The 17,139-nt window shown below is 37.2% G+C and overlaps 1 protein-coding gene across 1 annotated transcript in view; it reads left to right on the forward strand.

Annotated features, from left to right (window-relative positions):
- OPRM1 (opioid receptor mu 1) overlaps nt 1–16,745 on the forward strand; it is a 71,561-nt gene extending 54,816 nt beyond the window's left edge. Inside the window, exon 4 of the mRNA XM_032836403.1 lies at nt 16,582–16,745. Within this exon, the coding sequence (XP_032692294.1) occupies nt 16,582–16,620 (39 nt within the window). The 3' untranslated portion in view covers nt 16,621–16,745. The remainder of the gene's footprint in view (nt 1–16,581) is intronic.
- The last annotated feature ends 394 nt before the right edge of the window (nt 16,746–17,139 follow it).

Raw genomic sequence — 17,139 nt, forward strand, 5'->3', positions numbered from 1 at the left:
TGCCTCTATGAAGCAGGATCAGTGTCAGATAACAGCAGAAACACATTAGCCCTGGAATTGGCTGCCTTCCCAAAATGCCCAGCTGAGAGGGCTGGACAGAAGAGTGGCTGCCAGGAAAAGAGGAAAAGACACTCTGACATACTTGAAAATTAAGATAAAGCAAAGATCTCTTTCACTCATCTCCACTGATGTGTCATCATTAGAATCGCAACGGTTACACAGGGACTTCTGGAACAATACATAAGCCTTTGGTGAGAGTTTCAATAATATATCAAAATAATGAAATTATTTGAAGGAAAAAATCAGACACTTTATGGCCATGTATATAGGATGTAGTTGGTTAGTCAGACAAATTCAGAAACTGACAGATAGGTTTTTGGGTTTTTTGTTCATTTGTGTTTTTGTTTTAACACCATGATCCATTATGTTGCAAAGCAAAGCTAATTGGATTTGCATGAACTTTTTGACTGCTTGATTGGACTTGGTACTGTTGTAGATGTTTATGTCTCGCCTACATATTTGTATTTTCTCCAAGAAATAGATTATACGCTATATGTCACGTTTCAAGCACATTAGTCAACTTCATATTCTGCAGATCAGAGATCCAATATCAAACCTTCCCAGGGTGTCTGTATTCTGACAACTGTACACTGAGACCATGTCCCTACAGCGCAAAATGAAGAGTTGGCAGTTATCAAGGTAATTTCATAAGCCATGTGAGAAAATTCTGTGCCCCAAATAAACTTTGCATCATTTTTACATAGTTAAGGGTGACTCGGTCAGCTTTTGCTACCTAACAAATCATTCCAAAACATAGCTGCTAAGAGCAACCATTTATGTAGTTTGCATTTCCGTAGATCAGTAGTTTGAGCTGGGCTGGCCTAGAATGTTCCTCCAGTTTTAGCCAGGCTCAGCCTAGGGGGTGGCGTATTAGCCCTGCTGTCCTCATGGTAGCTCCAGGTTCTAGGTTCAAGGTGTGGCAAAACAGACCTTACCTCCTGATGGTAGTAGCTGCAGTTACATTGCAAAGGAGTACCTACTTACAGTAGGCACATGCTGCCCTGGACAGACATAGCTTCTTGAAGCCATGAACCACATCTGCCTTGCTCTTTTTCTTCCTCCAGCATCTACCTAAAACAGTGTCTGACACATTCAAAAACTACTCCAAAAACATCTGTTGAATGAATGAATGATGAGAGGGCTCATGATATTTCAGGAGATATGGAAGGGGCTGAGAATGACCCCTTTCTTAAGCAACTGATGGACAACCCCAATGCTTGCATAACACTCTGACGTTATTCCAGGCTAACCCTTCAGTAACTGGAAAATATTCACGGGAGGGGTTCTTCTTTTTCTTTTCGCTAGTCCTCTGATCAAAATTTCTACTTTCAAAACAAAAAATTGTTACATCTGTGCTTGTCTTCTAATTTTATTTCTAACAAGTGCTGTTGATAAGCTGGCCACAAACTGGATTCAGTGCCCTAAAGAGGTCTTGCCCTGACTAAGTATAAAAAAGTAAAATAAAAAATGTCCTCATGTCCTTTTGTGAATTCCAGGGCTCAGGCTCCTTCTCCAGCTGTAAAACTCCATGCCTGATTTATGTTCAGCTCGTTGTCTTTATGGCTTCTAGATTTTTATTAGATAGACTTAGGCAAAGACATTCATTTTGCATCTGCTATCCGTGCAATTTAATTTCTCTGTACAGGTACCAGTCGACAGTTTTTGCTAGACTCAACCTTGCTTCAGAGCTCATCCCCCATTTGCTCAGATCAATTCCGATCAGCTCAGACCTGAGACGCTGGCCCTGCAACCCACCTTCACTGGTTGGCTTCCCACCCTGACTGCATTCCATAATGCATTTCTGTTGTGATACCTAGACTATGTCCTTTAATGTTTAACATTATATGGGAAAAGAAACAACACTCTTAGACCAGTTGGATTATTATTTAAAGAGTTTGTACTAACCATAACCATCATAATAATGCTATCTTACATTAGTATCGCAGCATACAGATTAAAAAGTGCACTATCACCTTGGCTTCCTACAACAAACCTGATGGGTAAACATGAAAACCTGCATGCTTAGGGAGGCTCAATGATCATAAAGATCAAGCCACCAGTAAGAGGCAGAACCCTGGGCTTCTAATATTAATCCAAAGCTTTCCTCTGCTTTCTTACACAATGCCACTTTGTGCCCAAATATTATTCCATGGTCTCAACCATAAGTTCTCAAACCTTATTAAGAGTATAAGTTCTGAGACACTCCTCCAAGAAACTCTGGTTCGCTGGGTCAAGGTAGGGGAAAAGTATCTGAATTTTGAATAAAACATGAAACTGAAAACTGATTTAAATTGTAACTTTATCCAAATACTGCTTAAAGTTACTGTTTTGTCTAACCTGGCTACCATTTTAGTCAAGCTGGTTAGCAAGAAATTTTCTACCAAATTAGTCTTGTGTTTAGCAAAACAGTGTAGCTATAGAGCTATAGTTGGACAAAACCTTAGTTTTCTATCAGTGAGTTTTATAGGCTATAGTGATATAACATTGATAAACCTAATATTATGGTACCTTCTGCCAACTTCTTCTCATTAACATGACAAGTCCAGCCCTAAGACCCCTGGTTACTGTTTTTAAAGCATTTTCTTGACATTTTAATGCAAGCCACATGTCCAGAAATTAGGAGATGCTTTGCAATAGTATTAACTACAAAACTATATTATCCCCAGCTAAACTAAAAGCAGAAGCCTAATTTTTTAAACCAACCACATCATTCTCAAAAACTACATCTGACTTTTTTTTATAAAACATCTGTGGAGAGATAATTTGAGAAGGAAAAGAATTTCAATTCCATCACAAAAGCCCCAAATGGGAATAGCTCACAAAATTACAGAGCTTGATCACATTAATGCATATTTTATGAATAAAACCAAAATGGCTATTCTTTCAATTCTAGGGTTTAAAAAGAAAATGGATCCAGTTACGTGTGTGTGTGTGTGTGTGTGTATGTGTGTGCACATGTGCATGATATTGGAGTGCCTCTTTATGTGTATGTAGGCCTAGAATGTATTTAGATTTTAAATGAATAATATCTTTAATAAATAACAATAAGAATGTCATGTTTCTATAACTCAGCCATAATCTGGGAGGAGAAAATATTGTTTAATTAAAAAATATGTTTATTCATAGAAAACATTTGGTTTTAAGACTATTAGAAATAACACTTACTGCCCAGTTTGCGCCCAGTATATCTTATTTAGCCTCATTATGTAGGGATCTTTATCTCTACAGTTGAGGAAACTAATGTTTACAGAGTTCACCTGTCCGAGGTCATAGTTACAAAAGGAACTGTGGGGAATGAATCCAGTTGAATTTGATTTTAATCTATATGCCCTACTGCCCTACCAGACTGGTTGTCATTCTTCTCAATGGTAGCTCTTAGAACTAAATTTTAGTATTTACGTACTAATGATTCAAATCTCATAAGGTCTTTATGTAGGCTTGTTTAGATGTATTTGTAGCTATCTGTGTATCTGTGTATAATGATAAACATCCAAATAGATTAATGAATAGCTTGGGAAATTATAAATTTAATAATAAGGACTTGGGTTATGAATATATGAGTTCCCTTATTTGAATGAAAATTTTTTGCCATCATTAAGGTCATATTAATTCTCACTGAGTGATACCATTTGCATTTCCATAGGTAGAATTTTTCATTCATGTGAGAGAGTTTCACTTAGTATTTTCATAAATCTTGTTTATCCTACTAGAAAAGGCAGCTTGGTGGGTGATGGTACCAGAAGAGACCAGGACAGGGAGTCAGGTGAATGTTCTAGTAGTCGTGTTTTGCCTGTCCAACATGTGATGGAACAAAGCCCTTCATCTTATAAGAGCTCAGTTTTTTCAACTTCAGCATGAGCGGGTTGAACCAGAAGATTATTCTGCATATCAGAACCATACAGTGAACCTTGATGCATGAATTAGCTAGCGTTCTTCTTGAATGAATGTTCACATCTTTCAGGGAGGTTAAGTTTCAAATATTAGATTAACTAATATAATTACTGCAGTATTTTCCTGTGCTTGTTTTTTCAACTGATGTAACTAACTGATAAAATAGAACAATATATTCATCTTTAAAAAACTAACTTTAAATGAGGTGTTACTTATTCAGCTGGCCTTAAGTGGTGAATTGCTATTTCATAATCATTTATCATGGAAAATTTAGTGTTTTGAAACATGTCAATCTTTAGTTGCTATCTATATAGTTTAGGAGCTAAATATGAAAGGTGGATATTTTGCTCTTTTAACTTTCTACAACACATTTATTCTTCCTTCCACCTCTACGAATTTGAAATACAGTTACATAGTATTTTTTTGTTTTTGCATTTTTTTCTTCATACCAAACAAACTGAATGAAGATGACCTATCACAAACCAGTCATTAACTTTTGAATGTCATTCTGATTGCTGTATCTTTTGGTAGGTTGCAATAAGTATTTGCAAATTGCTACAATTTTACAAATGACAAATTATTTTGGGGGTTACTTTGTGAGAACTACAAGTTTCTAAAACAAAACATGTCTTGATTTTTCTTTTCTAATTATTATTTCCATGGAAATCAAGAACCTAGGGTCACAACTTTTGTTGCCCTTCTCCCTTTACACTAAGAAATTTCTTTCTTATATAATGGAGTTCCTGGCATTGAAGTGAGTAGAAAGTGGATAAGAGGAGACTACTAACAAGATTTATTTTGAATGCTAAATAGTTTTAATAATACTTTTTGAAAACATGAATGATTTTGGGGCATCTGAGTGGCTCAGTGGATTAAGCCGCTGCCTTTGGCTCAGGTCATGATCTCAGGGTCCTGGGATCGAGCCCCGCATCGGGCTCCTTGCTAAGCGGGGAGCCTGCTTCTCTCTCTGCCTCTCCCTGCCTCTCTGCCTGCTTGTGCTCTCTCTCTCTCTCTCTCTCTGTCAAATAAATAAATAAATACAATCTTTAAAATAAATAAATTAATTAAATAAAATAAAAAATAAAATCAGGTTGGTAGATTCTAGTTGCTGAAACCAATCCCAGCCCTAGAACAAGAGGAATAAATATAAAAAAAAATTAAAAAAAAAATGAATGGTTTTCATGATACATATCCAAAAGTTTATAATGCCAGCTCTCAAGATGTCATGAGTTTGATCTTCTGCATTACCAGTGATGAATGCTGAAGGAACAAATACCCATAAATATTATTTTACTAATCATATCTGAGTGGAAGGTAAGTTTAAGTATAATTTAATGTTATTGTTTTATTGCTTATGAATAAAAGAAAATGAACTACTTTTTCTTTCCATAACAACTGAACTTACTAGGAATACATACAAATAAGTAATTAGCCTGATAAATTAGTTCCCTATAATTATCAAATATTAAATAAATATAAGCTGAAAGTCTCATTGTGACTTAAAATAATGGCTCTGTCAGTCCAAGAATGGATATTGAGAAATATAATTCATGTCATTTGTCTATAAAGCATAGTATTTATAAGGAAAGAAGGAGGGAAGAAAGGAAGGGAGGGAGAGAGGGACGGAGGAAAAGAGTACATTTTGTGTTTGAAATCAGCCACATTCTTTTTTTTCCATACAGATACCAGGAATCCTAGCGACACCAGAAATCTAGGAAATCTATCCAGTCCTACTTGGTTGTTTCCCCTTTTTCCACCTACATTATCAAATCTTCATAAAAGTCAAAAGAGATAGATAAAGAAACGATCCAGAATTCCAAAATGGTATGCCTAAGTCCCTTAAAGCATAACAAATGCATAACTTTTTCTTTTTGGGATGAGATATTTACCTCTAAGACATCTGATTGGAAAACAAGAAAGCAAAGGCTATGGAAAATTACATTAAGAAATAAGAATATTTTACTCAAGAAAGATCATATTTGACAATATGATCACTTATTTAATCCATCTTATAATTTACCAATTTAGCAAGAATATTTCACTCTTACCATTCTTTTTTTTCCTCTATCATGTTAGCCAAATTGTCTTTATATTCAAAAATCTGCAAATATAATTATATATGGGTTCATTCAAATTCAAATCAACCTAAAAAATGATTTCTTTGAATTGTCCTTGGGAAATAGAAGAGACACATGTCACTCCCAGAACCTTACCATGCTGCAGAGAGATGGAAGCTTGCAATATGGTTACCATATACTTTAACAACTGAAATTTTTTCTGGTTATTTCAGAAATTCAGTGGGACAAGTAGACTCTCAAATGACTACACTATACATAAATATCAACATCTAAATCCCATTAAGGCAAATGGACTTATCAAGCATATGCAAAATATTCACAGTTCTTAGGTGATTGTAATGGGAAAAATAACACTAGAGATCATCCAATACAAACTGCCTTATCCTACAAATGAGGAGTATAAGCCAGATACACACTTTTATAAATTTTGTGCCTTTTTTTCCCAAATATTTTAAAAGATGATAGTGAGAATCTTTTCAAGTATCTGGTTTTCAAATAGAGTTTAGGAAAACTTTTATGACTAAAGAAAAAGTCAGGCTAATATGTATTATATATACTCTGGTATCTTTAAATTTATTTAAATTTATTTAAAATTTATTTAAAAATTTCAGCAGGTGAGGGAACATTTTATAATTAGATAACAATAGCAGATATAATATAAAATCCTAAAAGTTTAGGTGGTATGTTTATTTATTTAGATTCTACCACTGACCACGTCCTGAAACTCTCCAGTTTCAATGGATACATCTGTGAAAATGATGATAATTGTAGCAGCTAGCACTTAGTTTTCATGGAATATAATACACCATAGTCCACATACTTTGCCAAGAAACTGGCTAGCATTATTATTCTAAGCCAGTCAATGAGGCTTTACACTTTTCATCTCCTTTCTTCTTTTCCCCAAGAAATTGAATTACGGCTCTTGTAAAGGAAATTAAAAAGGAATAAAAGAATGGTGACAAAAGGAATCATAAGTTTGGTCCTAGCCAAGGCTTCTCAACCTTGGTACTGGTGACATTTTGAGCTGGTTAATTCTTGCTTCGAGGGAATGTACATTGCAATGTTTAGCAGTGTCACTGTCCTCTATCCATTAGATGCAAGCAGTAGCCACCCACCCCTAGTTGTGACAGCCAAAATGTCTCCAGACATTGCCAAATGTCCCGTGGTGTGGGGTGGCAGGGGTGTGGCAGGGAGAGGGGAGGAATCAGTTGAGAACTATTGATCTAATGTGACAACCACATTTAAATGATGAAGAAATTAGTTGTGATGTCTTTAAAGCAGTGTCCCAAAATAGGAGTTAGATCCCAGGCATCCTGAGAGATACCACACTGATTTCTCAAAAGAAAGCTTCCTTCTGCACTGCTAGCATTGCAAAGATTAAGACTCAGTATTAATGAAAAACAAGAGAAAAGCACAATTCTTCAAACCTTATTTTATTTTCAAGTGTCTCTCTCAGAAAAAAAAAAAAAATCTTCAGCCTAAAACATTTTTAGAAAGAATTAAAGGACAGTAAGTGTGAAGATACTGTTAAAGGATAATAGGATACTCAGAATAAGGTCAGGTATCCTGAATATTGTGAAACATTAAGAGAATTTGTAAATGAAACACAATTAATGAAACATAAATCATAACCTCAGAAGCAAAGAAGAATGGGCGACATTCCTGGAAAACTGGGGGAAAGAAATAGAGTCACAGCTTTAATGGCAACTTTGCAGCAACTAAAACCCCTCACTGAATATTTAGCTTTGCACTAAATTTTTTAGGACCTAGAACAAATTATTAAAATATATTTTGAGAACACTTAGAAAGGAAGCAATAACCTGTAGGAGGCAAGATAAGCTCTCTAAGAACTATGGTAAAAGGAATCTTGTGTTCTTAGAGGATACAGAACAAACACGGTGTCATTAGTGCTTTTAGCAAGAGATTTGACCAGCTCTTGCAGTTTTTAATAATGCTATGATATGTTGAATTATGATCTGGATATAATGGTATAATGAGATAGGTTTATAAGCTTTGGCAGATTCCCATCTTAGGAGTCCCAACCAATGGAGGAATGCTGAATAACCTAGATGCTAGGATAAGGGAATAAACATACTAGAAGAGTAAGCAAAAACGACAGCTAGAGTAGTTACGAGGGAAAAATTTTACTCCAGAAATCCATCTATAGACACACAGAATGTGAGTGATAGCAGATATGAAAAAATGTCATAGATTTTATTTCATGGATCAGCAATATGATATAGGCCATCTCAACTATTGCAATGATAGATAATCATATCAACAGAAGTCTAGTATCTAGAGCTTAAGACACGTTAACTTTACTCTAATATACCACATTCTTCAAGGAATGAAATATGCAAATTAGAATATGTCCAGAGATGAGCAACTAAGAAGGTGAAAAAAGTTAAAATTCTTCAGTATAACGAATGGTTGAAGTAACAGCACATGGTTACCTGAGAAATAGGACACTCAGAGAGGATAAGAGTGTTCTCTTTGTATACTTGAATGGATGTGAAGAGGGAATTGGACTTATGCAGTACAACTCCAATTAAAGCCAACAGGTGGAAGCTACAGGGAAAGGGATTGTAATGCAACCAAAGAAAGACTTTTCTAAGATTTGAGATACAAAGACTTCTTTGTCACTGGAGGCCTTGAATGTTCAAGCATTTGCCTCCATGGAAGGGAATGTGGCCAGAATTTGGGTGTTAAGATTTGATGTCTAAGGAATCAGAACAAATGACTTTCTATAAGGATCTTACAGCACACTACTACAGTGAAATGTTAATATACGTTCCATGAGAAAATAGCTCTTTACACAAATTTTCAGAAATGTTGCATGTCTTTTTTTGGTCATGGGGACTAGTACTGCATATTAACATTGTAAAGGCTTTGAAAAACCCTGCTTTGCATGTGTGTGTGTGTGTGTCTGTGTGTGTGCCACATTTACTTCATATATAGTATAAATGGGTTTCTTTTAATATATGTATTATATATATTAAATATATGTGAATATATATACATGTATATACATATGTACATATATATGTATATATACATATGTGTGTGTGTATTTGCATTTTGTTTTTTAAGCTAACATTCTCAAACTTACCTGTGTAAGTAAAGGATAGTTTCAAAGATGTTTCAAAGGATGTCTCCTAACATCTCACAGAATGGAGCTTTCACCAAGCAGTTTCAAAGCCCACTGTAGACCGTAAGTGCTAGTTAGGCACAAATATTTTCAAACTTCAATGTCTTACTAGAATAAATGGCAACATCCTTTTATCCCCGGTATTAACTAGGATTCTAAAATTGATCATTGAGCTCTTAGTCTCACTCATTTAAAATGTATGGCCTAAATACAAACAAGATACTGAAACTTGCTTCAGTTTGAAATTGAACAGGTTGTGTTTTGTTTGGTTTTCACTTTTGTTTTGCTTTGTTTTGAAATTTGCCACTTTCTGGTTACAATCCTAAAGGGGGAAAATGTCTATGTAGCTTTGGGATATGTTTTCACTGATTTAAACCACACATTGCTAAGAATAAGTCTCATAATTGGTACATTCTTCTGTTTTGAATAAAATGACTTTGAGGAAAATAGGTTTCTTTTAAAAATCATCTATACTCAACAGTGAGATGCATTCCAAAGAAGTTGAATAATTACAGTCTTTCTTGTGAAAGAACACAAGACCAGAAGCCTGGGCTCTGGTGCCAGGCTGCCAATAACCAGCTATGTGAGCTTGGCATCCCATGCCAGTCTTTGCATAAGAGATCTTCCCAAGCAAGACATCCCTGATCTCTTTTATCTGACAACAAATTAGGGCTCCTTTCTGGTTTTGACTGATCACCCCATTCAGACACTGGGGACTAATTTCTCCTAGTGAACAACAAAAGTAACCACCAAAGCTTCTTTTCATGAGAGAAAAGATTTATTATATTGAACAAAATAAACACACATTAAGAGCAGGAGGAAGCATATGGCACAGTGAGTCAGGATCCTTTGGAACTACCAGATTATTTCACTTCTCCTTGAATTCTCCTTTACCGAAGTTTGACCATGTGTCATACTCTAGATCTCAATATGTCTATTCAGGCAAAGGAGCTTAGAAAAAAAGGATGAGTTCTATATCATTGAGGTAAATGGAGACTTTTGTCTATTAGGCATCAACTCTAGGGATTTTTTGTGGCTTTGTTTTTATGATTCTATAATAATGAAATTTTGAAGCCTATTGCTGGCTGAAACTCTGATCAGCTTCAAAAGTACCCAACTCTGTTATTGGTTTCATTTGCAACTTTGGATGCATCACAAATAGGGAAGAGAAAACAAAAGTAGAAAAAAAGTGGCTGCAAAAAAATAAAAAAAGAATATTGAACTATCTTTCTTTGACCAGTACTCAGGTATGTCACTTTACCACTTAAGACCTCTGTTTCCTTCCATAGAATGATGACATTGGTTAAAAAAAGACAAAATAACAATCTTTTAAATTCCCTTCGGAGGTAGGAAACCAACTCCAATTATTGTGTGGATAGAGAGTAAAAATGCCTCAAATCAGCTCAGTTTAATCTAAAAACTTTATAAAATTTTATTGTTCAAAATAAGCTAAAAAATAGCCCAAGAGGATTTGTTAATTGACTTCCTGGAAAAAAATAACAGTTAAAAAAACTTTTGACAAAATTAGAAAACTGATGGTAGATTAAAATAGTGTATCAATGTCAAATGTCAAACTTACTGAAATGTGTATGTATGGTCATGTTGGGAAAGAATCCCAGACTCAGGAAATAGAAAGGAGTTACAGGTTTCCAAAGGAGATATCTCGACAAGCAAGTAGTTTTGGCACCACTCCATGGGTACCAAAAATATACAATGTGATTCAGTGGACCAGAGAAAACAATTTACTACTCATGGGATTGCAGGAGCATCAGCGTGGGAGCCCTGATACCCTGCCCTTGTGTCCCATGGTACAACACAATGGGCCCAGATTGTCACTATGCGCACAGCGGATTGCACCCAGCTGAAGAGCTCAGAACTAGGAGTTCAGCACCTTTTGTAGCAAGGAGTAAGCAAACCAATCCTCTTTCCTAGGAGCAAACAATCACAAAATGGCCATGCTGTGGTCCTCACACAGTCAGGCAGCAAAAGTTCTTAATTGACTATGTGACCATAGAAAGATCTCAGAGTCAGAAGATAGACCTTGCTTGCAACACAACTCAGTCAGCAAGAATGTGTAAGGGTGCTTGGAGAACTATCCTTCCCAATAACTCACCTGTCAGCTCAACATATTTTTGGCTGAACTCAATTTTCAGATGCCACCTATAGCAATTTGGTTTAGACATACTGATGGGGGCTAGAACCCAAATCTGTTCTATTTATTTCAATCTATAATTGATTAGACTTATTATCCACAGAATCATATCCGAGGATGAGGTTAATCTGTAGTATTAACCTCAGTCATCACTCTAGGATCTATATTCAACTGAGTAAGTCCCAGAGAGTGCTAATAGGTCTTATTTCTGATAACCATTTAGCTTTCTTTCTTAGAGTATGTATAAGCTGTACCACCAGTGTTAATATTAATTCAAACACAACAAATTAATTCAATCATATCAACAAGAACATAATCTAAGGCCAATCGTTCCATTTACAATCAGAGAGTTTAGCCTGATCTGCTGATCTCCCATTGGCTATGGTAGCTAATATAATGGATATGTTCTTGACTGTCTGTACAATGTGGAATTGGATGATGGGGCACAATTTTCACACTGCTACATGAAAACAGGTCATATCCCTCAGGTCAGACAGCATTGGACAGCCCTCTTTATCTGGGGACCTAACAAAGGGAATGTGATCCAAGAAATGGTGTCATTGCGAATAATTGCAGGAGACAAAGAAGAGTTAACCAGCAGCCCCCACCATACCCAGTAGAGAGAAATCCTGTGGCCCATTCTCTCCACATACAAACATATAACTGACGGGACAGGTTACTTTAGTTCAGAATTTGTCGATAAATTTGTTTTGGATCATCATTACATTAATCTGGATAATCCATATGGGCAGGGTCATCAAGTAATTACAGCCTTGATAGCCATACATGGCATAACCCAAGAGCACTCAGGTGTCAGGAAAAGCAAATTAATTGGTATGACCCTGACTAAAACAAGATCACATCTATCTGTGCATTTGTACATGGGCAGGGGGCTTCACATTTAGGAGTTTTCTTTGAAAACATTAGACACAGTAGAGTCACTCAGGGCCAGCCAAACACTGATGAGTTTTCCTTATCCCACAATACATAGACCTACTCGGCAGTTGGTCAAGTTGTCAGTCAGAGATGCTTCTTGTCTCAATGAACCATGTGATTATTTTGCCAGGTTGTGGAGCTAGTATTTGGAGACAAAGAGAGGGTTCATTATTTCCCTCTCCCAGCACCTCCAACGTTTAAGGAGTTCCTTCCCCAACTCAAGTAGGTAATGGTACCAAGGAGGCATGCAGAGGCTTTCCCCATGGAGGCTGCCTCCTCCTATGGAGCTTTAAAGGGCCCCAGGGCTGGGATGTTGGAACAACCTCCAGGGTTATGGGCTGCTTAGGCCCTCAGTCAAATTTGTCAGATTTTCTGACTAACTTTCAGACTCAACAAATACATACATTGATAAGGTACATATTATCTCCAATGCCTGAATGGTGCAACTGTGAGACTGCCTTCCTGAAAGCAGAGATCCATAGTTCTCTTCTCTTTACTGTCTTCACAATCCGCTTCTGAGTTGTAGTCCACATTGCTCCCAAAATTTGATTTGGATGGTTGGTCCCTATATCTTATCAGAATGTTAATTCTGATTAACAAGCTGTTAACAAGCTTTCCTGGGCCTTCATATGAGTTAGCATCTGCTAACTTTATTAGGGCTTATCAAGATAATATCATCAATGTGGTAGGACCATGTCACCAACAAAAAGAGAGGGTTTGTTCTGTGTGTCAACCTACCTATTGGTGGCAAATCGCAGGAAGGTTCAAGTATTACTACTGCAGCCCAGTATGTTCTGGGGGCTCAGCCAGGTGAGGGATTTGGGTCTTCCAGGGGCTAAAGCATTTGAGAAAAGGACATGACCAAAGTTCAGGATAGCATAGCAGGTGCCACTATGGGCAATTGCTTCAGTCATAGTCACAATGGCTGGAGTAGCCAGGATGTAGGAGCACCAGCTGAATTCAGTTGGCAATTATCCTGCATAAGCCTCCAGATCGCCTTAGCTTTTTTCACCAGGGACACAGAACTATTATATTAAGATACAGTGTTTTTCATAAGCAGTATTACATTTAAACTGTGATTTCCTCGCCTTCTCCTGGAATTCTAAATTGGGTCTTTTCTAGACCATGGAAGGGAAACTGAAGTGGAGGTGTGATCTGTTGTGCATGCATCTCCCTCATCACCCACCCACAAGAGGCTCTTCCATATCAGGAACATCTCCCTTGGAGAACAACCCTACACCTAACAAGCATGTAAATTATCAATGCCAATTATACATTCAGTCTTGGGAGCAACAAAAATGGTGCATGACAAGGATCCAAACAGTCACTTTTTTTCTCATTTTATTCTGTTTCAAATCTGGCTAATTGAATGTGTAGTCCCCACCTCTCAAGAGAACCTAGCATGTTAGTCTTTCAGGCACAGATATTATACACACACACACACACACACACACACATACACACATATATATACACACATACATACATATATATCTCTTTATATTCATTTTATATTCATTTATATATGTGTGTGTGTGTGTGTATTCACCCCCCCCTTACCTTTCTCCCCTACCCCATTCTGACATTCTAAGGGTATGAGATCTCTGATCCCTGCTGTAAATGAAAATACCTTACTTCATCCATTATTTTTAAAGGTTTTCAAAGTATAATACAGAAATGGGGGTCAGACAATAGGGGTTCCAAAGGAGATATTTTCCCTAAGATAGCCACATGGCTTCCTAGCTCCCCATTAAAGGGAGATTAGTCTTCACAAAAGAATCTGGTTCTATGGAGGCGCACAGAGTTTTATTTGTAATGAACTACTAACTGCCCCATTGGGGCCTGTCGTAGCCTTATATGTGGACTGCATTTTTTTGGTGATTATCCCATCTGCCTCTACTTTGCGATCCTGCAGGTTAAGAGGCATATTGCATTTCCTTATAATTTGGAGGACATTGGATGGTCCCATCTTGGCCTTTGTCTTAAATTGCAGAGAATGCCTGGTTTAGAGAGTTCTATCTTTATCATGGGTGTCTAATGGCCCTTAGCAAGCACAGCTTCTAACACAAGGTCTCCCACCAAAAAAAGTAGTAGAATGCTACCACCTTGTAGGAAAGGGGATAATCTTAAAAGTGAACCAGACATTCTCTGGATGTGGGATCATAATCAAACTGTCTTTCTGTTCAGGGTAGAACAAGTCTAGAGCAGCCTCAGCCTTTGAGTAGCTTTCTCCACAGGGTTTCATGGGATTTTATTGGCCTCAAGAAAGTCTCCTTATTCATTAAGACTATAACCTCCCTAACTCCTTCATCAGTCACATGTCTAATTGTTCCTCGACCTATTGATCAAAGCACTCCTAGATATCTCTATTTTCCCTCTCACTATGGATCTATGTCTTAGTATTCATTATAGAGGCATTTGCCCTCTAGTTGTTTCTAGTCTTGACTTAAAACTGGTGAAGTTGTGCTTTCTTTCCTTGTGGGGCTCAGAAAGTTCTCTTAGCCTCCGTGTCCATAGAAGAGCAAGCAACAACCATGGCACCATTTGGGCAATTAGTTAGACTTTATCCCTCATCACTCAGCCCCCATCTATTGACTTGTGTCGTGTTCGTCAATAGCGAGGACAGGAGTGGATGACTCTTTCTGTAGCACATTTGCCAGAACATTTCCTACCACATCCCAAGGTCTTAAGGACTTTCTTCATATTTCCAAACCCAGTCCATGAGCCCTCGCCTTTTATCTTCCAAAAAGTCATTGTCTATCTTGACATCCCGCTCATAGTGCCAGTTTGGGAAGAACCTCTTAGAAGATGGCTATAAGTAACCAGATTCCAAAGGAGTAAACCAAGCAAGCAAGCAAGCAGGTTGTTTTGCTACAACTATTTAGGGGCCAAATGTAGACCAAAGTCAATAGTTTAGTACTTATAGCACAACAGCAGCAGAAACTTTAGCATAGCAGTGACTCTTCTGTCCCCAAATCCCACTGGGCAGTGTGATGGGACCTGATGGTGGCTGCACACACAATGGGTTGTGTCACAGTTAAGGAACCCAGAGCTAAAGTCCCAGCCCTTTTGAGGGCAAGTAATAAACAAACCTCCCTAGGAACAGGCACTTCACACAGTGATCAATGCTGTGGTCACCCAGGCCTACCTAATTGCTTATGTGACCACCTGCAGAAACTATTCCAGGCCAGAGGAGGGTTAAGCCTTGCAGTTTGGCACAGTCAGCAAGGATGTTCAGGAAAACCAGGGTTCCCGGTAGACTGCCTCTCCAAATGACGATTCTGATCTTTCTATTCTTCATTCTTAGGAAATATATATTGAAATCTGTAGTGACAAAAAGTCAACTGAGTATCAAATAGTTCAGAGAGATAGTGTGTGTGCATGTGTGTGTGTGTGTGTGTGTGTGTAGAAGAAGAGCAAAAAAAAAAAAAACAGAAAGCAAATGATTAAACAAATGGGATAAAATGTTAATAGCAGGTGAGTCTGGATAAAATGTACACAAATGTTCTTTATGCTATTCTCATTCTTGCACTTTTCCTGAAGTGTGAAATTTACTAGAATAAAGTTAAAGGAAAAGCCCTCCCTTTATACTGACTCTATAAAGACCTCCTTTCCTTCTCACCAAAGAATATATTATCAATGACAGCAGAGATTACTTGTTAATTACAAAATGTATTTCTTTGCCACAATTTTCTTCCCATATTTGAAAATACCAAAACACATTTTTATGTGTGTGAACAAATGTCATGTTATTGCTCAATGTATATGCCAGCTTTACAGTGGAAGTGGGGGTGGCAAAAGTCCCTGAACTTCAAATTGGTTGCTTCAGAAAAAAAAAAAAAAATCCATTAATTTTGAGAACTGAATGAAAAATAAAAATGTCTTCATCTAGAAATGAAGAATATGAAAGGTATTGCAAAAAGAGACACTGCTATTCTTTTGAAATTTTTGTCAAGTCATGAATAATTTGAGGATAAAGAAGGAGAAAGAGAGTCAAGAACAGAGAGAGATAAGGGATTTGGATTCAAAATGTATTTTTTCAAGGAAGCCAATATCTATAATATCTCTTTGATTACTAGTGTATAATTCTTATTCATTAGTGTGTACAAATGCGATAGCATACTCATAATGATCCAAGAGATTATTCATAATAACCCAAGAGATCAATTAATGTCTTGACATTTAATAAAAGCTCTGAAGGTTACAAGTGAAAGTATACTGAGGGCCCTCAGGACAATTCTGACCCACCGAAGATGCCTGATAAATGTGCACTGCAACCCAATTTGAAATGCTATCTTTGCTCTTTCCTCTTTCAGCTAGAAAATCTGGAAGCAGAAACTGCTCCATTGCCCTAGGTGGGTCTCATGCCATTCAGACCCTCACTGAGCTTAGAAGCCACCATCTATGTGGAAGCAGGTCACTGCAAGAACCTGTGGAAGACTCTAGTTTCCTAGGAAAGTGCCTGCTCCTGAGTCATCAAAACTCGATCTTCTGCGCACTCCACTCTACACATGTGAAGGACATCTCAACTAAGTCAGTTGCTGGGAAGGAAGGACCACACCACACTAAATAAAAAGTCCAGCTTGTGTACATAATCACTAAGAAGATGTCCAATGGGACCAAAACGCACCATGGTATGTGAATTGAGGTCATCATAGAAGATGGCCCTTTTGTGTGTAATATTTTGTTTTCAAGCAAATATTTATGACCTCATCAAGCAAAAACCATCAGTTGTTAAATTTAGCATGGTAACATGTAAAGTAAGTCCACCTCTGATCAAAGGAACTTGTGTGGAAAGCTCAAGACTTTATCTAGTCTTCTGTAAGGAATACTTTCTTCTATCTTTTACCTTTAATATTAACCTTAATATTGGC

This window comes from Lontra canadensis, unplaced genomic scaffold (genome assembly GCF_010015895.1).
Source record: "Lontra canadensis isolate GAN:19392208 unplaced genomic scaffold, GSC_riverotter_1.0 scaffold92, whole genome shotgun sequence".
NCBI classification, from domain to species: Eukaryota; Metazoa; Chordata; class Mammalia; order Carnivora; family Mustelidae; genus Lontra; species Lontra canadensis.